At 43.3% G+C, this 24,845-nt stretch overlaps 1 protein-coding gene across 1 annotated transcript; it reads left to right on the top strand.

Annotated features, from left to right (window-relative positions):
* The first annotated feature begins 16,361 nt into the window (after positions 1 to 16,361).
* Positions 16,362 to 20,851, top strand: Sowahb (sosondowah ankyrin repeat domain family member B). The gene has a single exon (XM_004848029.3). The coding sequence runs from the start codon at positions 16,542 to 16,544 to the stop codon at positions 18,777 to 18,779; it is 2,238 nt and encodes a 745-aa protein (XP_004848086.1). The 5' UTR covers positions 16,362 to 16,541; the 3' UTR covers positions 18,780 to 20,851.
* Positions 20,852 to 24,845: the final 3,994 nt, after the last annotated feature.

Genomic DNA, 24,845 nt, shown 5'->3' with positions numbered 1-24,845 from the left:
TACCACTATTTTTTTGCTCTTTTTAATTTTTTTTATTTGCTACTCTTTTAAAATTTTTATTTTTCTCTTTTTTCTTTCTTTTTTCTTTCTCTCTCTCTCTGCCTTGCTCCTTTGCTGTCCCACATTGTTCTTCATCTCTCTTTGTGTTCTGGTTCTGCCCCTAATTCGTATTTCTTCTTTATCTTTCTTTTCTTCTCTTTCCTTCTCTTGCCTGTGCCCTCTGGCCTCACTGATAACCTTTCCCTATCCTTCTACTTACTTATCCCTCCCTCTTCAATGCCTTCTAACTCCCCATCCTGAAGGGTAAAGTTGCTATATTGAAGAATTTATTCACTATAAACGTAAGTTGGGTTGGTCATTGATTTTGATTTAATTCACACAGTTAAAGGCGATAGATTAATAACTACTACAAATTGTCATTTTCTAAGAGGTACTTAATGGTATTGTGTTGCTGATTGTATCACTTGGGCTAAAGTGTTGTGATTGATCTAATCATTTGTCTTTCCTGGTATAATGAAATTGAGACAGCCTCAGAGCCATTAGAGACTCAAAACCTAAAGACCAGCTATATCTGGAAGACACCTCTGAGAAGCAACCATTCCATAAGTGTTCTAAATACATCAACAAAGATACTTACAATAAACAACTTCAAAGTATCAACCCAGGAACTAAACCAAGGACAGTACCAAAAACAAAAATGAGAACACATTTAAGTAAGGCACAAACTCAGACTTCCACCCCACAAAAGGAAAATTCTGGGGGAAAGGAGGTGGAAAAGTGATAATCAACCACATGGACACCCTGAACTGATAACACAGGAAGTAACAAAACAGATGAATGAGACTCTAGAAAAATTCAAAGCAGCAATAATCTCCCGCATAACTACAGAGATGGTGAGCAGAGTGAAAGACATGATTAGAGGCTCTAGAAGAGAAACAAAAAAAATAGATGAGCTCAGAAACATGCTGGAAGCCATGAATGCCCAGCATAAGAAAGAAATGGAATCCATGAAACAGATTCAAATAGATATTCCGGAGAATAAAAACTCCACTGAAAGCATGCAAAGCAGATTAAGGGAATCTGAAGATAGAATATCAGATATAGAAGACAGGATTACAGTTAAGGACCATGAAAACAGAGATCTCTTCAAATTAGTAAGGGACCATGAGAAATCGATCCAGCAGCTGCTAGATGATGGAAGAAGAATAACACAAGACTGATAAGAGTCCACGAAAAAACAGGAGAAAGTAAAATTGACATAAAAAAAAACAGTTCACAGAAGTAATAGTAGAAAACTTCCCAGACAGAGGTAGAGAAGTGGACATACAGATAAGTGAGGCATATAGAACTCCAACTAGTCATGATCAAAAAAAAATCTACACCTAGACACATAATAGTCAAGATCTCAGAGAACCAATAGAAGAACAAAATCCTACAGGCAGTTAGAGAAAAGAAACATCACCTGCAAAGGAAAGCCCATCAGACTTATGGCAGACTTCTCAACACAAACCCTCAAATCAAGGAGAGCCTGGAGTGAAGTATTTCAAGCCCTAAAAGAAAATAACTTCCAACCTAGACTATTGTATCCTGCAAAATTATCTTTCAAAATCAATGGGGAAATTAGATACTTCCACAACAAAGAACACCTGAGAGATTTCATGAACACCAAACCAGCACTCCAAACAATTCTAAGCAATATCCTAGAAAAAGACAATGAGGGTCACAACTCCATGAGGCCCAACAGAGGGAAGCCACCAGGCAAGGTAAGACACTAAAGGGAAAAGGGGAAAAAATAAGAAATAAAAGAGCCAACAACACCAAAACATCACGACAAGGATAAGTCAATATCTATCAATTGTAACTCTCAATGTTAATGGCCTCAATTCACCAATCAAAAGAAATAGACTGACGGAATGGATTAAGAAGCAAAATCCAGCAATATGCTGTATACAAGAAACACACCTAACTCAAAAAGAAATTCATAGACTGAAAGTAAAAGGATGGAAAACAGTTCTCCATGCCACAGGAACCCAGAAAAAAGCAGGGGTAGAAATCTTATTTGCAGACTAAGTAGATTTCAAACCAAAACTAATTAAGAGAGACAACGATGGTCACTACATCCTTGTGAAGGGAACAATCCAAGAGGAAGAGATGACAATCATAAATATCTATGCACCAAATACGAATGCCCCCAACTGTACAAAACAAATATTAATGGACATGAAAAACCAAATAAGCACTAATACAATTATAGTGGGGGACCTCAATACCCCACTATCTCAAATAGACAGATCATTTAGACAAAAAATTAACAATGAAATTCTAGAACTGAACCAAGCTACTGAACAAAAGGACTTAATAGATGCTTACAGAGTGTTCCACCCACAAAATCAGAATACACATTCTTTTTAGCTGCACACGAGTCATTCTCCAGAATAGACCACATGCTAGCTCATAGGACATGTTTAAGTAAATGTAAAAGAATTGAAGTTACCCCCTGCATATTATCAGACCATAGTGCAATAAAATTGGAGATAAATAATATGAGAAACCGCAAAACTCCCACAAACACATGGAAATTGAATAACATCCTCCTGAACAACCAATGGGTCACAGAGGAAATTAAAGAAGAAATTAGACAGTTTCTACAAGTAAATGTCAATGCCAGTACAACATACAGGAATCTATGGGACACAATGAAAGCAGTTCTACATGGGAAATTCATAGCAGTGAATGCCCATATTAGGAAAACAGAACGAACTCAGATAAATAACCTAATGCAGAACCTCAAGCTCCTAGAAAAAGAAAAGCATAACAAACCCAAAGCTCATACTAGAGAGGAAATTACAAAGATCAGAGCAAAAATCAATGCAATGAAGACTAAGAGAAAGATACAAAAAAATTAATGAATCAAAGAGTTGGTTTTCTGAAAGAATAAATAAAATCGATAAACCTTTAGCCAACCTTATGAAAAAAAGGAAAGAAAAGGCTCAAATCCATGCAATTAAGAATGAAAAAGGTGAAGTCACAACAGACCCAGCAGAAATCCAGAGGATCATCAATACCTACTTTGAGAAACTATACTCTAATAAAATGGGAAACACAGAAGAAATGGACAGATTCCTACATACATACGAATTGGCAAAGTTAAATGAAGACGATATAGAAATTCTAAACACCCCAATTACAATGAGTGAAATTAAAATGTAATAAAAAATTTACCAACAAAGAAAAGCCCAGGTCCTGATGGCTTCACTGCTGGATTCTACAAGACATTTAAAGAACTATCGCCATTACTCTTTAAACTCATCAAGGAAATTGAAAGGGAAGCAAGGCTTCCAAATTCATTCCTGGAAGCAAGTGTGACTTTGATTCCAAAATTAGGGAAAGACCCACCCCAAAAAGAGAACTATAGGCCAATCTCCCTAATGAACATAGATGCAAAAATCCTCAACAAGATACTGGCAAACAGAATACAGAGGGTCATCAAGAAGATCATACACCCTGACCAAGTCAGATTTATCCCAGGGATGCAAGGATGGTTCAACAGTCATAAATCAATAAATGTAATACACTATATAAACAGAATCAAGGACGAAAACCGTATGATCATCTCAATAGATGCAGAAAAGACATTCGACAAAATCCAACACCATTCATGATAAAAATGCTACAGAAAATTGGAATAGAAGATCTTTATCTCAACTTGATTAAGGCTATCTATGAAAAACCAACAGTCAACACCATACTAAATGGTCAGAAACTGAAAACTTTCACACTAAAATCAGGAACAAGACAAGGATGCCCACTATCACCACTCCTGTTCAATACTGTTCTGGAAACATTAGCCACAGCAATTAGAAAAGAGAAAGAAATAAAAGGAATAAAGATAGGAAAGGAAGAAGTGAAACTGTCATTATTTGCTGATGATATGATACTTTACATAGAAGACCCAAAAAAACTTGGCCAAAAGACTTCTAGACCTAATTGACAGATTCAGTAGAGTAGCTGGATATAAGGTCAATACAAAACAATAGCCTTCTTATACACAAATAGCAGACTCACTGAGAGAGAAGTTTGGGAAACAATTCCTTTTACAATAGCATCCAAAAAAATAAAATATCTAGGAATCAACCTCACAAAGGAAGCAAAACACCTTTACACTAAAAACTACAGCACTCTGAAAAAGGAGATTGAGGAGGATATAAGAAAATGGAAAGACATCCCTTGTTCCTGGATAGGAAGAACCAATATAGTGAAAATGGCCATACTTCCAAAAGTGCTATATAGATTTAATGCAATGCCGATTGAAATTCCAACAATATCCTTCACAGAATTAGAGAAAACAATCCAAAAATTCATTTGGAACCAGAAGAGACCTAGAATAGCAAAAGCAATTCTAGGCAAGAGACATGGCTGGGGGTTTCACAATCCCCAACTTGAAACTATACCACAAAGCTACTGTGATAAAAACAGCATGATACTAGCAAAGAAACAGACCCAAGGATCAGTGGAATAGATTAGAAGATGCAGAAAGAACTTCAGACATATTCAGCCACCTCATCTTCGACAAAGGAGCCAACCACCCTCATTGGAGGAAAGACAGCCTGTTTAATAAGTGGTGTTGGAAAAACTGGATTTCAACCTGCCAAAGATTAAAACTAGACCCATACCTATCACCATGCACTAAGCTAAGATCAAAGTGGATTAAAGATCTAAATATTAAGACAGAAACACTAAACTTGCTGGAAGATAAGTTAGGTAGAACTCTTGAAGACATTGGCATAGGAAAAGACTTTATGAACAAAATCTCAGTAGCATGGCAACTAGCACAAAGAATCAACAACTGGGATCTCATCTTATTAAAAAGTTTCTGCACTGCAAAAGAAACCACCAGCAGAGCTAACAGACAACCTACAATGTGGGAAAAAATTTTAGCAGCTATACCTCAGACAAAGGACTACTATCTAGAATATATAAAGAATTGAAAAAAATCGGACCCCCCCCAAATTCAAAGACCCAATTCAAAAATGGGCATCTAAAATGAACAGACATTTCTCAGCCAAAGAAGTGGAAGCAGGAAATAAAACACATGAAAGAATGTTCAGCATCACTAGTCATTTGTGAGATGCAGATGAAAACAACACTGAGATTCCACCTCACCCCAGAAAGAGTGGCTGCTATCAAGAAATTAACCAGTAACAAATGCTGGCGGGGCTGTGGGGAGAAAGGAAACCTTCTCTATTATTGGTGGGAGTGCAGGCTGGTGCAACCACTGCGGAAATCAGTATGGAGATACCTCAGAGAACTAGGACTAGAGGTTCCATTTGACCCGGCTATTCCCCTGCTGGGAATCTTCCCCAAAGAATTAAAAGAATCATACCACAGTGATATATGTGCATCCATGTTTATAGTGGCATAGTTTGTAATAGCTAAAGCTTGGAAACAGCCCAAGTGCCCATCAACTGGAAACTGGATAAAGAAGATGTGGTTCTTTTATAAAATGGAGTACTACTCAGCCATAAAGAATAAGAAACTAGAGACATTGATAGCTAAATGGAAGCATATTGAGGCCATCCTCCTAAGTGAAATAAATAGGACACACCTGTGTAAATACCGAATAGTTTCTCTAGTGTGAGAAACTGAAAGTGTAAGGATGAAAATGATTAAAATTAATAATTGATAATTCAAAATAGGAAAAGGTCCAAAGGTATAGGGGTGGTGGGAGGGGAAGGGGAAAGGGAAGAAGGGAAAGGAAAAATTATGAGAAAGAAAAATAAATGGAAACAAAGAATATGTAAATAGGGAAGGGTGGAGGGGGTGAAGGGTGCACAGGTAATGGGGAAAAAATAAGAACCAAGATACATCATGTACAGGTACAAGCACCCAATGATAAATGTAAACATATTGTATACCTAAAATGTACCAATAAAAGAATTAAAAAAAATAAGCTAGAAGGACCATAATCAGAATTTCAGCTACCTCCATACAAAGTGATGATGCCTTTTGAAACTGGGGGAACATCCAGCTATCGGCATATGAACATTTACCAAGAATTTCTCTGGCTACCACACATTTTAGTAGAGTGCTAAATTATAATCCCTACCACTCTTTAGATAAGTGCCAATTGTACCATATCAAATTTTAACAACACATTTAGTAGATTACTAATAAGTAGCTCATGGAAAAAGGAAAGTCTGTGAAACTGCATGTCCTTCACATATAATCAATGAAGTCATGCATTTGTTAAAATTAATTTACAGTCCATCAGGCAACCTACAGACCTTATATGATGGTTAAGCTTGATTGGCTTGAGAGACAGACACTGAGGCACACTTCTGGGGTGTGCCAGTGTGGGTTATGGGGCATGGCCTTGAGGATTATATCTGGTCCCTGGCACCTTCCTCTCTGGTGCTGTTCCCCTCTCCTCTATTTCCTGACCACCATCAAGTGAGCAGATTTGCTTTCCCATGCACCTCCACCATGATGTCTCAGCCTTGGACCCAGCTGACCATGGACTGAAACATCTAAACTGTGAGCCAAATTAAGCTGCTCCTTTAAGTTTCAGGTGTGTGTCAGGTATTTTTCCCCAGCAACAGGAAAGCTGACCCATACATCATACCTTGGGAATCATTCTTATAAAACACTGTATGTGAAATGAAGGCTTTTGCCCTCTGTTTTTATTTGTATATGACATATATAGATATATATCATATCGGTTTGAGGCTTAGGACACTGAATATTCTGAGATGATTAAATTCCATGAACACTTGGAACTCACTACTCGCTACTTGCAACTGTATGACATTAGGGACAAAATGAATGATTAAGAGGCTCCTTAGCCAGGTGTGGTGATGGATGCTTGCAATCCAAGAACCCTGGGATGCCGAGGCAGGAGAATCACAAGTTCAAGTTCAGCTTGGGCAACTTAGTGACTTGGTGAGAACTTTTTCAGAATATAAAAGGGGCTGGGATATAGTTCAGTACAAAGGCCCTGGGTTGCAATTCCCAGTACTGCAGGAAATAAAAAAGAATCCTTACCCTCTAGACAGTCACAATCAATTAGGGGAGATATTCATAGGACAAGTATAACCCAAGGAAGATCTGCCATGATAGAGGTATATTCTAAAAGAAGGAGGAGGAAAGAGTGACTATTGGTGTCCTTGGAAGTTGAGGAAAGCCTGAACAATCATTAAGAGTCTGACAAACAAGAGAGAAAACAGACTGAGAGAAAAGTGTAACAAAAACACAAAGCTGTAGAAAATGTGTAATAGGTTTATGAAACACTAGTAGTCCAAGGTGATTGATTTATTTTAAATTATATGCATATAATACTGTACCAAAGTTATATACTGTCTTAGTTACTTCCTCATTGCTGGAACAACATATCTGACACCTACAACCTAAAGGAGGAAAGGTTTATTTTGGCTCATAGTTCATAGAGGTTCCAGTCCTTGTCAACTGGTTCTGAGGCAGGCCAGCATGGCAGAGGAGCATCACAAAAGAGAAAGAGCTCATGGCATGCTAGGCAGAAAGCAATGTGCCTTCCTTCTTCTTTCCCTTTTTATTCCATCCAGACTACAAGCCTATTGTTTGGTGCGACCCACACCCAGGATGGAGCTTTTCCCTTCAGTAAGTCCATCACCCACACCCAGTACTGTGCTAAACCAGTTAGAAGACTAATCCAGAATCATATCCTTATGATCCAGTCACTCTCAGAAGCCTCACCTGTTAATACATGAGGCTTTGGAGGGATATCGAGAAATAAGCCATAACATGTACATTATAAAGGCAAATAGAAATAGAAATTATAAAAGAAAATATGGAAAAAATAGATACAGTAAAACCTTGGTTTGTAAGCATTTTTGTTGAGGAAACATGTTTGTAATACAAAGCACTTGTATATCAAAGCAAATTTCCCCAAAAGAAATAATGGAAACTCAGATGATTTGTTCCACAACTCAAAAATATTCATATAAAAATGATTACAATTCTGTAATATCCAAAATAGTAAACCAGGCATAGTAATCCCAGCACTTGGGAGGCTGAGGGAGGAAGATCATTGTGAGTTACAGGCCAACCTGGACTACAAAGTGAGTTCAAGGCCAGCCTAAACTACATAGCGAGACCCTGTCTCAAAAAACAAATAATAATAATAATTATAATAATACAAAATAGTAAATAAAATACAAAATGTAAAGAAAAATAAATTAATGTGTACTTAAGTTTGAAAACCTTCATAACTGGTAAGAGGGAGACAAGAGAGAGGAGGGTTATTGTGTAGGATGACTTTCACTATCACTAACGGAATCACTGCTCTCTATTGCTCAATGGAATCTTTTTCTTTTTTTTGGTACCGGGGATCAAACTCAGGACCTTGTGCTTTTGAGGCAGGCGCCGGAACCACTGAGCTAAATCCCCGGCCCTGGAATCTTTTTCTTTTCATGCAACTTTAAGAAGGAACCTACCCAGTGACACTTGCTTTTTCCTCCTTTTGAGGATTTTGTGAAAATGTGACCTTTCATTGTTATTAAACAGATTCATTGCTAGCACTGCTACAGCCTTACTCTGGTGGTGCTTTTCTACAAAACTCTGCACAGCTTCCCACATTTTACACATCTCCCTAATCTCATTTGAGGTAAGGGAGTCCTCTGCCTTTTTCTCCTCCTCCTCTACAGATACACTCTCCTCCACAACCTCTTGCTGTTGTGAGATGATCACTCACAATCCTGCAGTGAGGGAGCTAGCAAGGGATGAGGGAGGGATGAGAGAGAGAGAGAGACAGAGAGAGAGAGAACCATTGGTTCAGCTGTGACCATGTGACATTCTCCATCATGTACTACTTGTATTGCAAGGCATCACTTGTTTATCAAGTTAAAATTTATTAGAAATCTTTTCTCATCTTGCAGAACACTAGCAGAACAAATTACTCAAAATCTATGCTTTTATTATAATTATAAAGATATTGGTGATGTCTTACATTACAATCAGCCAGTGTCACAAGCTCCTGTATATCATTAAGGAGGAAGGAGCTCATCATTAAAGAGGAAAAATGTAAATTTTTATTTCAAATTTTTTAAGAAAATCAATTAATCATGCTGTATAATCTTTAAGTATGGAGATGACTCCTCTCCAATGTGTCACCTAGACATCATTTCACCCACTGCTCTGATTGGCCACCAACCTCCTGTCTCTCTTCTTCAGCAGTGATGAAGAGGCAGCTTCCATTTCCTCACAGAAGAGAAATTGATGGTTTGTTGCCTTGGCCAATAATGAAAATATTGGAGAAAAGGCTGGCAAAGCTGTTGCCATTGGCATTTTTCACATGAACAACAATCAAAAAAAATTCCCTAGTGAATGCCCCCATCCAACCCAGGTTTTCTCTCCTGACTTTTCTACGCCAGCCACGGTTTCCCTGGGAGATCTGCCCACCTTCCTGAATGACTACCATTGAGCAGTTCCACCTTTTTGGGTAGTGAGGCCACTCTACATCACAGTAGAGTTTTGGACTGAAGGCAAAGAATAACACATAGAATGCAACTTACATGCTGGGAGGCTGAGGCAAGAAGAGGATCACTTGATCCTAGGAATTTGGAACGAGCCTGGGCAACATAGCAAGACCCCAACTCAAAATTTAAAAAGTAGGAAAACAAAACCCTACAAGGAATATGTACACATTAACAGTAAGGAGAGCTATTTTCTGCAAAGTGATTGACTTAATCCATTCAGGCTGTTTTAGCATAATGGCATAGACATCTTCTTAAAATTGAACATTTTAAAAAATTTTTTTCTTGCAGTACTGGGGACTGATCCCCAGGCCTTGAATAACATTTATTTCCCACAGTTCTAGAAGCCAGGAAGTCTAAGGTGAACATAGTGGCAGATTTGGTGTCTGGTGAGGCCTGCTTCCGGTTTCACAGATGGCCGTCTTGATGTGTCCTCACAGGCCAGAAAGGGGTCTGGGGTCTCTTTTATAAGGTCATTAATTCTACTTCTGGGGCTGCATGCCTCACGACCTAATCATCATGATGTTAGCTTTCTGTCACTGTGACTAAGTACCTGAGCAAATTAACTTAGGCACAACAGACTCATTTCAGCTCACAGTTTCAGAGGTTTCAGTCCACGGTTAGCCAACTCCATTGGTTTTGGGCCCGTGGTGAGGCAAAAAATGGTGGCAGCAAGCATGTGGTAGAGTAAAGCTGTTCAACTCCCAGTGTCTGGGAAGTAAAGACAGAAAGAAAGGGGCCAGAACCCTGTGCGAGGGCATGCTGATGACCTAACTTCCTTCCACCGCCTCCCAGTAGTGCCATAAGCTGGTGACCAATCCTTCCATATGTGACTTTTTAAGACATTTAAGATTTGAACAATAACAAGAACCAGAAGACCCCTACCTCCTGATACCAAATTCAGGCTGAGGTTTCAAACTGAATCTGGGGAAAACACAAACATTTAGTACATAACAGTAACAATCTGGAAAGGAAGAGTGGCCTGTGATGTGACAGTGTATATAAGTCATTACAGTATCACACCATTTGCTGGTCTGTTGGTGAGCAAGTTCTCCTGGCAGGAGGACATCTGTGGCTCATGCCACAGTTCTAAGGACTTACTAAGATGACTCTTGGTGTCCTTTCTATCTGGATGACTTCAATGTCCTTGTGTAAGACTCATCATTCAAAGCTCCCAATCACAGTTCCAAGACACTGTCATCTCAGTGTCACCTCCACTATGCTTTATGCACACCACCCACTCTGAACCTTCTCACCACCTCCTAACTCAGAAGTTTTAAGCCCCAAGACTTAAGAATATTTAATGTTTTCCTCACAGTATGCTAGCCTTCTAGCTCTCCTATTCACTTACTGCCATTGTACCCTCTTTTCAACCCCACCAAGACATCCTCAGACCTTTACTCCCAATCTCTTAGCTCCCTCTGTCCGTCCATACCACTAATGTCTTCCACATATCTTTCACCACCCCACTGCCAGCCATCAGCCCTGGGACAGTCTGGTGCCTATCTTCTCTGTCCTACTCTCTTACCCCAGGGTACTCTGCCCTAAGGGAGAAAATCTCATAATGATTTGGTCTGGTGACATTATAAACTTTTAAAGTTGACTCCCTTGACCAAATGGGAATCCCACTGGAGAGCTCAGTACCCATAAATGATACACAAATCTTACTCATGCTTCTCTCTCACCTAAGTACTCCAACTCAGCAGATGGCATCCGCTTCTACATCCCAGAGAAAATTCTTCATGCATAAAACTTCTCAGCCTCCTCCAAATGAAGAGAATTTGCAGCGAGAGTGGTGGCAGAGACCAACCAGAACCCTTTCCTCCCTCCCTTCCGGACACACAGCCTCCCCATTTTCTCAACCTTCTTTGCTATGGGTGTTACCATAGGCTGAAAGGTTTTTGCCAGTGGAATTTGGGCACTGGTGTGATACGCACTTCCAAGGACACATATCACCATGATCTTGACCTTCTAGCAAGCTATTCGGTGAGACGAGACCATGTACAAAAGATGACAGAGTTCCCATCAGGCTCAGTCCCTAAATAACTTCATGGAAAGTAGTTTTCTGCTTGTGTGTCCAAACTGCCCTCAACATACGTGGGAGATAAACTTTGTGTCATTACAAGATAGTGTTTATTTGTTACAGCAGTTAAGCCAACTTTAATTTTTTTTTTTTGAGACAGAGTCTTGCTATGTATTTCATGTTATCCTCGAACTCAGTGTGTAGCTCAGGCTGATCTCCAACTCATGGCACTTCTCCTGCCTCAGCCTCCTGAGTTAGCCTACCCTAAGTCATGCTATACCTACTTTTCTTCTGTCTCTTTTTCTTCCCTCCTCTACTTCCCTGCTCTCTCTTCCTTCTCTCTCTGTTTCTCCCCGCCCTTCTTTTTTATAATTTCATTTTGCCAGCTGGCCTTGACTGAGTGACCCTCCTGGCTCTTGCCCACCCCCAGGAGCTGTTACAGGTGGGGCCACCACTTCTTGCTCCTCTCCTGGTCCTAACAGAGGAATGTGCCTCCCTCTCTGGTTCTGTCCCTGGGAACCCCTCTACCTGAATCCTGGACGCCAGCCCTACCCCAACCCCCTTTCGTCAATTATTTCCTCTCTCCCTTCTTCAACTTATCCTTTCCTAGCTCTTTTCCTTCAGCACACAGACATGATTGTGTCTGTTCTGAAACAAAAATCTTACATTATCTGCTCTGATATCCCCCTCTCCAGACTGGTCTCTGCTTTCTTTCATGCATGAGTCTATCATCTGTCCATTTCCCCCTCCTCACCCCGCAGCCCTTTGTAACCTGGCCTTTCTCCCACACTCCCCTGAAACTGCTCCCCATCCAATGGCCTGCTGCCTTGACGAGCTCTGCTCTTCTTTCTTTTCTCCTCTACCCTGGCAGCATCTTAGAGAGCTGCTCCTCCTTCCACTCTGTGCTGCTGTGACACAGGGCCCCGCAGTGTTCCTCTTCCCTCCAGCCACCATTCCAGGTCTCCTCCACAGGTTTCTTTTCCCTCTTTCTCTTGGGAAATGTGGGTTCAGCCTCTATCTCTTCCTCGGCACCCCTACCCTACAGAATTGACCCCAAGAAGCACTGAGCTGGATCATCACCCTTCTTATTTTTCCAAATTGTACTTTTTTTTTTTTTTTTTGGTACCAGGGATTGAACTCAGGACCCTGTGCTTTCCAGGCAGGTGACAGAACCACTGAGCTAAATCCCCAGCCCCACCCCTTCTTATTTTTTTGAGTCTGGGTCTTGCTAAGTTGCCCAGGCTGGCCTTCAACTTGCAATCCTCCTGCCTTAGCATCCTATAGCTGGATTTCAGGCAAGCACCAACAGCCTGGCTGCTTATATATCTCTTTCTCAGCAATTTTATTCTCACCTGTGGTTTGAATGCCATTTCTAGCATTTAATGTCACATATCCTTGCTTCCCCAAACTTATATTGCCAATTGCCTTTCAGATACTTTTATTGCCCCCTGGTGCCTCAAACTTAAATCAGTTGTTCAAAACTGAATCAATCATTCTATACATTTCCCAAAACCATTCCTCAGGTTCTAGCCAACGCCCAACTGGCTACTGTGCTAGACACATGGGAGCCCGGAAGGAGCCAAACTTGCTCCTCTTCCTCTGGGGTACCTGGCTCCCAGTCCTAGCCCTGGCACCTCCTAACTATCTCTGGGCCTCTGCCCACCCCCCTTTCTCAGCCACCGCGGAGCTTTCCTGAGTCTTCCCTTTTCCTTCCCTTTCCTGGGTCATTTCTGTGCTCCTGCTGACAGCTTTACCTCTGTTCATGAAGCCTGAAGACTTAATGTTGTTTCTCTTTGTTCTTATTCATATAAGGCCATTTTTTTCTTGAGTGTCTTTTTCAAATGAAAAGGTAATATATCCATATTGTAAAACAGTTTATAGGGCTATTTTCCTCCCAAATAGACATATACACATTTTTTTCCCTAAACATATGGGATCTTTTCCCCCCAGGCAGGACTCAAATTTACCATCCTCCTGCCTCAGCCTCCCTCAGTGGTGGAATAACGGGCCTATGCCACTGCACCTGGCTCTGTAATTCTTTCTTTTTCTTTTTCTTTTTTTGGTACCAATGATTGAACTCGGGTCTTTGTGCTCACCAGGCAGGCAGCGGAACAACTGAGCTCAATCCCCAGCTGTAGTTCTTTTAAGAGGATTTTGTTGTTTACATTTTAATACCCCTGAAATCCTAATGTGTCATGTAATCAATGCTGCCTTGGGTTTGGTTCAATACAGGATTGCTCTGCCAAGGGTTTCTCTTATTCATTAACACCAGTCATGATCCTAAGCCAGCACCAGGCTCCAGGAGCCTTTTCCAAAGTCCAGCTCTGGTCAGGTTGGAACCCTCTGAAAAACTCTTCAAAGGCTCTGCCCCCACCCAGCCTGCATCTGACTCCCCACCTCACACTGGCAGTTTCCCACACATCCACCTCCACCTCAAAGCCAAGTAGGCCAAGCAGCTCTATTTGCAGTCATTTCCCCAGAATAGCTGTGCTAAACCATGTCCCTTTGCCTTTGTACTAAGGTGCCTTCTGCCTTAAAGGTTTTCTCACCCTTTCTACTCTAAGTTGCCTCTTATTTGAAAAATTGTCCTGGTCCCCCCAAGCTGGGCCTAGATTCTTCCCTTGGTCCTCCCCCCATAGCTGTGGCACTTGTCTCTGTGAAATTGAAGTCACACAAGCACACAGATCCATGCCCTTTCTCATGTCTGCTACCCCGAAAGGACACTGGATTCTCAAGTACACCTTCTTAATACCATTTCCAGCAGAGTGGATGCAACATAGTTGCTCCATAAATTGTTTTTGGAAATAGTGACCTAGGTTTGAGGGAAGCAGGAAAATGTTCCCTGACACAAAGTATAGAACATTCTAATTAGCCACCCCCTTACCCTGGGACAAGACAGAAAGTGAGGGTAGTCTGCATGCTGAACCAGCTGGAATCCAGAAATCTAAAGCAGTGAGATTTCTCCAGTTTTGTTCCTTGTTTTTGTTGTTGTTGCTGTTGTTGTTCCTGCTAATTCCACTCTCAATTAAAGACAAGCTGATTTCAACAACCACACTTTCAATGACACCCTCCTCTATAGTCTTTTAAGTGGTTCAAGTTTATAGACTTCTACATTGTCTACATCATTGTGGCCCCTTTGCAACAAGTTCCTTATTTTGAAACCAAATATTTTGAAAAGGACCAGAGAAGAATTCCTTCCACTTGCCAGTCTAAAATGGCCACCTGAGTATTCCATTTGGACTCCCTTCTGCCCTAGGTGTGCTCACGCTTCTGTATTCCTACCAAGATTCAACATTAGGAAATAAATACAGAAGAAAGTTGATGTTTAATACAAAACCTCTGTTTTAATAACCATCCAAAGGGCTAATGTTTTTGTAGAGACATAAATGGAAACCATTTTTACCCCTCAACCAAGCATTAGGTTTAAACTCTAGATAATGCCTAAAATAGTGAAAAATATTTCCAGCTCTTCTTCCTGACCTAGATAATTTAAAGCCAAGGATTCCAATTCATTCATTGAAAATTACCAAGGCATGGTTGGGGATTTGAATAAAACTCAGCTAATGTGGCTGGTATAGCAGCCACTAGGATGGATGCACACTAAAACACACTGACAATTATAGGAGCAATGTACTTTCAATAATCTTTCTTGGTAAAAAGAACAGGGACCCATAAAAAACCAGAAATTGTGGAGCAGGGGAAGGAAGGATGAGAGAGTCAAACGACAGAGGGGAAATAGAGAATATAAAATAGGAAATGCAGCAGAGATGAGAAGATTTTGAGAAACATTTATGTGCGGTGGCAATTGGGGCTGGGGATAAACACGAGTCTTGTCACAGAAAGAAAAGGGAAGGTGGTGGTACAGGTGCTTCAGGCTGAGATAGGTAAATGCTAAAATCAAACACTGAGACTTAATTTGGGCTTTAAACAGGTCTGATAAAGAAAAGCAGACGGGATCAATGCGCAGAGAAAACAAAGGGAGACAGCAGCGGCCTGGGGGCGGGGGTGGTGCTGTAATTCTGTCTTGAGGAGGCAAAGAATGAAAAAGGCAGCTCTACTCTGCAGATGGTCTAGGGATGAGGGCGCAGTGCACAGCCCTTCCAGGGTGAGAGAAGCAACCATTCTAACCACGTTGGGGCACGGGGGCCAGGTCGGGCTGGCCTGGCCTGTCTTCAACGTTTTGACTGTGTGTGGGGAAACTTCCAAAGCCTTACCGTGAGCAAGAAAACACAAAACAGACTGTACACATCTCTTCTGTTCACGAAGTTTCGACTAAACAAAAACAAAGTAACACCAGGTATCAAATACCTTAACTGGAGGGACATAATTCCTACTGATTCTGGCTCCAGGGTCACGAAAATCCAGCAGTGATTTCTTTAAACCTTAACTCGAGACAATTACAGAGGCATAAAAAGGCAGAAGCCAGCCCCGGCCTGGGGCAGAGAGATTTCTCTTTCCAGTAAAGAGTTGGGTGGGTGCATTTGGACCGCAGGAGTGGCCTCGCTGGTATCTCTCTGTCAAGAAAGGTTTGGTTTGGATGCAAAGTGGATCTCAATGCCGCCACCAGGAAGTGAAATCCCTTCCCAACGTAGTAAAGGTCCCTTTGGAGAGACCGCGGGGCGCTTGTCACCCCTCCCCCCCCAGCCATTACCTGCGCATCGCGGAGAACGCGGGGACCACCCTCCGTGGCCTTTGTCCGCGCGTGCCGCCAGTCGCCTACCTGCCCGCCACTCACCTCCCCGCGGCTCCGCGGCAATGGGCGAGACCTGGAGGGCGGAGGGACGGCGGGGGCGGGCCGAGAGGCGGTGTCGCGCCCGGGCGCAGGTGAAACCGACTCGGACCTCTCCCGGGAACTCGCGCGGCGGGGACTCGCGTCGCCCAGTAGCTGTCTGGGAGCCGCCCTCTCCCTCCCAGATCGCCGCTGGGACCCCTGGCCTTCCGGGCGCGCTCGGGGCGCCGCCTGGAGCGCAGGTGACCCTCGCCGGACCCGGGGGGAGGGACACCGGGCAGCGATGGCCCGGGAGCTGAGCCAGGAGGCGCTGCTGGACTTCCTGTGCCAGGCCGGGGGCCGGGTGACCAACGCCGCGCTGCTCAGCCACTTCAAGAGCTTCCTGCGCGACCCTGCCGCGCCCCCAGACCTGCGCGAGCGCCGCCGCGAGCTCTTCAAAGGCTTCGTCAACTCGGTGGCCGCCGTGCGCCAGGACCCCGACGGCACCAAGTGCGTGGTGCTGCGGCGCAGGTACCGGGACCTTGTGGGGGAGGGGCCCGGGCAGGTGGCGCCCCCTGGACCTCGGTGGCGGGGAGCACGGCCGGATTCCGCGCCTGCCCGGGACCAGCCGGGGACACCGAGTCCCGAGACTCAGCATCTGCAGCGCCACCACCCCACGCCTTCTGTCCAGGACAGGCCACACCTGGGGACCCCGAGCCCCGACCTTCCTCATCAGCAGCGCCACCATCCCGCTCCCCCTACCCTGCACAGGCCAGAGCCGGTGACCTCGGGGACCCCGCACCCCGAGACCTCACGCCCCGAGACCTCGCATCTACAGCGCCACCACTCTGCTCCCCCTGCTCGGGACAGGCCGGAGCCAGTGACCCCGGGGACCCCGAGCCCCGAGACTCCACACTTGCAGTGCGACCGCCCTGCGCCCCCTACCCGGGACAGGCCGGAGCCGGTGACCTCAGGGACCCCGTACTCTGAGACCCCGCATCCGCAGTGCCACCACCCTTCGCTCCCGGCCCTGGACAGGCGAGAGCCAGAGACCCCGAGTACCCCGCACCCCCAGACCGTGCACTCGCAGCTGCGGCGCACGGAAGAGTGGGTGGCCAGGCACCAGCAGATGCCTGAGCCCCAGGACCAGGGACTTGTGCGTGCCTGGTCAGTGCTGCCACATGACTTCCTTCAGCTGCGCTCAGAACCCGGCTTCTGCGTCAGGGAGACCGCACCGTCCGAGCTCCCTCTGTCCTCTCGTGGTCTCTTTCTCGAGGTCCCAGACTATTCCTCGGAATCCTGGCTGAGGAAACCTCCAACGACTGTCTTTCGGAGCATTCGCTGTCAGCTGTCCCTACAGGATATGGATGACTTTGTGGACCAAGAGAGTCACGGCAGTGAGGAGAGCAGCAGTGGGCCCAAAGAGTCCCCTGGGGGCTCCGAAGAGGGGCTGCAAGGTGCCCCGGGAGTTCCAGACTTGGGAGAGCCCAGGAATCCAGCGAGGGGCCTCTCCGTATCCCCAAAGGAAGGCATTGCCAGCCTTGGACCTCAGGACCTCAGAGGGGCCAGCCAGCCCTCCAAGCAAGCCCCAACAGGGGTCAAAGAGCCTTTGCCCTGGCCAGCTCCTCCCAAAGCTCGGAGGTCCCTCAGGAGGAGTCCTCGGGCAGGGAAGTCCACTCTGTCCTCCTCTGATGAGGAGTGCCTTGATGAAGACTTGCTGAAAAGGACTCGTTGCCCACCTCGACTCAGGAAACCTTCTAAGGCAGGAGCAGTGCCCAGCCCAACGGTGGCTGCCGCTTTGACGCCAAAACTGGCTGGCATTAAGGCTGCTGTGGCTGAGACAGGTTGGCCACACAGCTGGTGGGTCCCTAGTGGAGAGGGGGCTGCAGCCTTGGTACCTCACAGAGCTTTTGAGCACAAGTCATCCCTGGTCCCCTTAGAAGCCAGGGAACATGATTGGATTGTGAAGCTTGCTAGCGGCTCCTGGATTCAAGTGTTGGCTTTGTTCTGGGAGGACCCCCAGCTGGCTCTGCACAGGGACTTCCTGACTGGGTACACCGCTTTGCACTGGATAGCCAAGCATGGCAGCCTCCGTGCCCTCCAGGACTTGGTCTCGGGGGCCGGGAAGGCTGGGATTGTGCTTGATGTAAACGTGAGATCCAGTTGTGGGTATACCCCGCTGCACCTTGCTGCCATACACGGCCATCAGGGAATTATCAAATTGCTGGTGCAAAGGTTGGCTTCTCGGGTGAATGTCCGGGACAGCAGTGGGAAGAAACCGTGGCAGTATCTGGCCAGTGATACCTCTGGGGAAATATGGCAGCTACTGGGAGCTCCTCGGGCCAAGCCCATTTTCCCTGTACATTCTTTAGTCCAAAACTCTTCCCCTACTAGGAAAACCAAGACTCGGGAGATATCTAGACATGTTACCCGAAAGACGTCCTTGGCTGCACTACTCAAGAGTCAGCACAACAAATGGAAATTGGCCAACCATCATGAGAAATTCCCCAGCCTGAGGGAGAGAGAAGAATACAGTGAGTAGGTGGCCCCTCTCTCCATGTGTTGCCATCACTCCCTCATCTTTGAGTTATGCAGTGAGAGAACTGAAGGGGATAGAAAAAGATTGGAGGAGCTGGTAAGGAGGGAGGTCAGCTCAGTGGACCAAGACGTCATCTCAGCTTTTGAAGGCACATGTGCTCGAAACCTGAACAAAGGGACAGAGCCAGGCCCTCGAAACCCAGGAGCTGTTCTTCCTTCTCCTTTGCCAGGGTGGACTGGGCACAGTAAGCCACACTGCTTTCTGCAGCCACAATCCCAGGCCTTGGCAGGAGAAGGAACAGATGTCTAACAAAAAGAGACACAATTCGAGGAAGTGACAAAGCTCAGGCAAAATTCTCCCTGGCTAGCTCTCTGGCTTTTCTTCATTTGGAGATTAAATCTTGGCTGAGAGTGGAAAGCACCAGGTTTGAAATCAGTCGGCTTTCTCTCTTTCTTATGTGCTTTTTGGCATTCAAATCAGTGAAAAAAGATTATTACTTGAGAGTAGAATTTGATTGAGGAGATTCCACGGCCCTGTGCTGGAGTCCTCTTCTAACCCCACCTGTGGGGGCTGATGTGGGACCTGACTGGTGCCTCTTCTGGGTGTTGTCTCCGCTGACCAGAGAAGCAGGTAAGTGAGACCCAGCTGTGACCTTCACTTCCCTCCTGAGAAATGACTGGCTTTTGGGCCCTACTCTTTTCTATCAACCCAAAAGGAACTTTCTGAATATAAAAATCATGTGGCTCATTTGATTAGTTTCTGAAACTGTCTTTCAGGGAAACTTCCTGTGTAACAGTCAGAATCATCATTAGTAGTTTTCAGTAGGTTTGAATGGCCAAGTGTTGGTACTCACAAAAGGGAGAAATGATTTCTCTCTGGGGAAGCAGTAAGAATAAGGTTAGGATGAGAATGGCTCCCCATCACAACTTTTCTAAGCTGCTAAATGTAATGTTTTTTGCACTAAACTTGTTGCCAATTAAGATTAAATATTAGCCTTGAAGTACTGTATATCTAACAGGAAGTGTTCCTTTTAATCGCTTGTGACGGGACAGATCATCGTGGGCCACAGGGGTGAAGGAATGGCTAGTCTGGCCTGTAAACAGCAGCAGAATGTCGAGATTGCTGAATGTCAATCCAAAGAGTGTTGAAAAATTCAATGTTCAGATGGAAATTGTTAAGTTTTTATGGTAATGTTTTCATGTATGGTGGCAATGTTGCTGTATTTTTAAAGTATGCTTGTGTTTATTCTGGTTATATTCCATTAAAAGATGAACACATCTTTATAATTTATTATACTGTACTTTTGCTGATTACTGGTAATGCTGTTAATGTACTTTATTGAAATTTTGTCTCAATGAGTATCAAATATTTTTGTTTCTTTGTATTTATACTTTATACTTTTGCTGAAATAAATATATTCTTTTTTAAAAAATTTTTTTGGTCCTGAGGATTGAACCCTGGGCTTCTTGCATGCCAGACAAGTGCTCTACCGATGAAGTACAATTCCAGACCCTATCTCCTTTGAAATTTAAAAAGGGACAATAATTAAATCTACAAGCTTTCCCCAAAAAAGACTTATGTGAAGGGTGAAAATTTGGCAAATGAAGATGAGAGAGAGAGAAAGAGAGAGAGAGAATATGACATTGTGGGGCTTACTTTACAGTAAAAGAATGCGAGATAAACATCTACGTAAACACTGTAGTAAATATCAACATCTCAAAAGCCAGTAAGTTTTTTTCCATATTGTTAGCACATCAGATTATCTACAAAAAAAATATTTAACAAAGTTTTTGCAGAGTGCTGTGGCATTTGTAAAAGTGGGTGACTTTTCGCCTCTTGAAACTTAAAATCTTATGTTTATTCTTGGGTTGCTTTATACCTTGTCTTGCTCCCAGGGGGTCTATTAAAGGTGCACTGTACCACACAAAAGCTTGTGAAGTTAGGCATGAGGAGAAAAGGTGGTACCAGCACTGAGGAGAGACAACTGCAACATACGAAAAAAATTTCCAAGTGTCATACGTACAAAATTAACTGCTCTGGATTTCAAGAGAAAGAGGGAAATGAAAGGAGGTGGAAAGAGGGAGGGAAGGGGAAGGAGGGGGAGGGGAGGGAGAGACAGAATGAGGAATTCAGAGGTCTTTAGGCTGGGAAAATCAGAGAGGGCTTCATGGAGGCCAGGAATCTATGTGAATGATACTGACCATCCCAAGAAACCAGCTGTGGTGGTTCTACCACATTCTTGACCTTTGCTTCAGTGTGCGGTTTACATGGCGCTAGTGCTGGCTGTTTGCTCACTGGTTAGAACACAGTCCTCGGTCTCAAGTTGGTTGCCATCAGGATATGTCACCCTGGCTTTGTCCACAAAGCTTGTGTGATCTGGTCAACTCTTACCTGGTCCGCACGCTGTGTTGGGGAGGGTCAAGGCAGGAGAGGGTGTTGAGAACAGCACAAACCCCACTGCTTCTGCTGCAGCGTTGGGAAGTCCCAGCTCAGGGCTGCCAGCCCCAGCACACTCTGCAGTCCCCTACCAGTGACTCCCTGCCATAGTCCCAGTAGCTGCACCAGACTTTAGGGTACTCATGGTCCGATCCTCTCAGTTTGTCTTGGTGTGGGATTCCTTCAGCTTAAAAACCTCTTTCTGCTCTTTTTCTGGTAAACTTACTCTTCAAGAGACAGTTGAAATACAGCCTGTATGAAAATCCCCCAGAAAAGACTTCTAAGCCAGGTGTATGGCTCCTTCGCCAGAGTTCTCAGACTCCTACAACACACCTCTCAGTTTTTGACACACCCTGTTTAAGTAAAGAGCATGTTTGGATTTTTCCTTAAGACTTTGGAGATCTAGGGATTAGAGAAAATATTTTTAATTTATCTCAATAAACCAGATTTTTTTTTTTTCACTATGTTGACCAGGCTGGGTTCTCCAGCCTCAGCCTCCTGCATAGCTGGAACTACAGTCACTGCCATTTTGCCTGGTTGACTAGTTGTTGTCCACAGAGCATCCAATATAATAGGGATGTAATTCCTGCCTTCAGTAGCTCATGGGTTGCCAGGGAAAGAGACTGAGAGACTGAAGTCGCTGAAAATAGTCCCAGCACCATATAAGTGGTAGACACATGTTCAGACTGGAGGACGAGAGAAGGGGAGATTATGGGGCATTTTCTAAGATGTCCCAGGCTGTGTGTGCTGGAAATACAAAGGTTAGTGAAATATTCACATTTCCTGCTCTGATGCTTTCTGGGACAAAAAGTTAGGTGGGCCTTGAAGGGTTGAGTGAAGAGAGGAGTTCTGGAGGGGCTTGAGCAGGGCTGAAGTATGTGATGGAGAAGATACTTAGTCGTCTACTGGTGCAGAAGCAGCCTGAGGCTTCAGGGGAAAGATGAGAGTGGAAGGGTCCTCTGACACCAAACTGAACAATAGGTTTTTAATGATATGTTTAAAATATAGGCATTTTTGAAGAAAGCAGGGATTATAAAAGCTCTTCTCAGAAAACAGTGTTACTCTAAGTTCAAATGTTTAGGAGGAGTCTTTTTTTTAAATTTATATATTTATTGGTACATTTTAGGTATATAATACGTTTATATTTATCATTGGGTGCTTGTACCTGTACATGATGTATCTTTTAGTTCTTATTTTTTCCCCCATTACCTGTGTGCCCTTCACCCCCTCCACCCTTCCCTATTTACACAGACTTTGTTTCCATCTTTTTTTCTTTCTCATAATTTTTCCTTTCCCTTCTTCCCTTTCCCCTTCCCCTCCCATCACCCCTACACCTTTGGACCTTTTCCTATTTCAAATTATCAATTATTCATTTTAATCATTTTAATCTTTATTAACACTTTCAGTTTCTCACACTAGAGAAACTATTTGGTATTTACACATGTGTGTCCTATTTATTTCACTTAAGCGTATGGCCTCAATATGCATCCATTTAGCTATCAATGTCTGTAGTTTCTCATTCTTTATGGCTGAGTAGTACTCCATTTTATAAAAGAACCACATCTTCTTTATCCAGTTTCCAGTTGATGGGCACTTGGGCTGTTTCCAAGCTTTAGCTATTACAAACTGTGCCACTATAAACATAGGTGCACATACATCGCTGTGGTATGATTCTTTTAATTCTTTGGGGAAGATACCCAGTAAGGGAACAGCTGGGTCAAATGGGACCTCTAGTCCTAGTTCTTTGAGGTATCTCCATACTGATTTCCACAGTGGTTGCACCAGTCTGCACTCCCACCCACAATGCCCCCACAGGGTTCCTCCAATGTCTCCACAGGGTTCCTTTCTCTCCACACCCCGGCCAGCATTTGTTATTGGATGATTTCTTGATAGCAGCCACTCTTTCTGGGGTGAGGTGGAATCTCAGTGTTGTTTTCATCTGCATGTCTCCAATGACCAGTGATGTTGAACACTTTTTCATGTATTTATCTGCTGCTTTTACTTCTTTGTCTGAGAAATATCTGTTCATTTTGGATGCCCATTTTTGAATTGGGTCTTTGAATTTGTCGGGGGGGTCTGATTTTTTTCAATTCTTTATATATTCTCAATAGTAGACCTTTGTCTGAGGTACAGCTGCTAAAATTTTTTTTCCCACATTGTAGGTTGTCTCTTAGCTCTGTTGGTAGTTTCTCTTGCAGTGCAGAAGCTTTTTAATACAATGAGATCCCAGTTGTTGATTCTTTGTGCTAGGTCCCGTCATACTGAAGATTTGTTCATAAAGTCTTTTCCTATGCCAATGTCATTAAGAGTTCTACCTAACTAATCTTCCAGCAAGTTTAGTGTTTCTGTCTTAATATTTAGATCTTTAATCCACTTCAATCTTAGTTTAGTGCACGGTCATAGGTATGGGTCTAGTTTTAATCTTTGGCAGGTTGAAATCCAGTTTTTCCAACACCATTTATTAAATATGCTATCTTTCCTCCAATGAGGGTGGTTGGCTAGGAGCAGTCTTTTTTAATTTATTATTTAATTAGCACATGTTTGCAATATATAATGATTACATTCATTGAAGGGAGTTGGTGAATGTATATAATACATCTTAATTCTTTTTACTCCCCTACTCCCTCCCTCTTTTGGTCCCCTTCCCAACTGCAAAAGATTTTTTTTTGGTATTGGGGATGGAACTCAGGACCTTGTGCTTGAGAGGCAGGCACAGTGCCACTGAGCTAAATCCCCAGCCCTACAAAAGATTTATTTCCCTGTTTCCTGTTACCTACCTTGTATTTTCCTCTTTAAATTATCTATATTTTGGGTTTTTCATATAAGAGAAACCATGCAATAGTTAAGCTTGTGTGTATGATTTATATCACTTAACATTAATGTCTCAAGGTGCATCCATTTTCCTACAAATGTGCAGTCTTAATTTGAAGACAAAAAAAGTTTCAATGTATCCTCACTTTTAAAGCTTAGCTTAAGTCTTTAGTGTTGTCAATGCTTGCTTGCTAACAAATAGTGGTAGGCAACAAAGCAATTTAACAAATGGTTAAATTTAAATTTTTTTATTGTAATTTTTTTTCGTGGTGCTGGTATCGAACTCAGGGCCTTGTGTGTGCTAGGCTAGTGCTGTACCACTCAGACACATGCCCAGCCCAACAAATGGCAATTCAATATTAAAGATAAGCATCAGAAATTTTTGATAATCTTAGCTATGCTGCTTTTATAGGCATAATCATAAGCCGTGAATTTTAATGTCAAAAATAATCTGTGAATATTAAATATATGTATGATGGTCTTATTTTTTCCTAGTAAAATTGCTGATGTTTACTTTTTTTTTTTTTTGGTATCGGGGATTGAACTCAGGACCTTGCACTTGCGAGGCTGGCGGTGGAACCACTGAGCTAAATCCCCAGCCCAAATTGCTGATGTTTAGCATCTCAGTGTACTACATTTCAAGTGCTAAGTTCCAGATGCTTTGGTTCCCCTACAATTTTTTAAATAATTTTTGGGATAGAATTCACATACCACACAATTCACCTACTTAAAATGTGTGGTTGAATGGTTTTTCATATATGCCTAAGTTATGCAACCATCCCCACAATACCTTCCTGTACAAATTTGAGAACCACAGACCCA

This window comes from Heterocephalus glaber, unplaced genomic scaffold (genome assembly GCF_053883595.1).
Source record: "Heterocephalus glaber isolate CG9 unplaced genomic scaffold, H.glaber_assembly_v1.0 deba00001454, whole genome shotgun sequence".
Lineage (NCBI taxonomy): Eukaryota > Metazoa > Chordata > Mammalia > Rodentia > Bathyergidae > Heterocephalus > Heterocephalus glaber.
The sequence above is the reverse complement of the archived record's forward strand: the minus strand, read 5'-3'. Positions and strand labels throughout refer to the sequence as shown.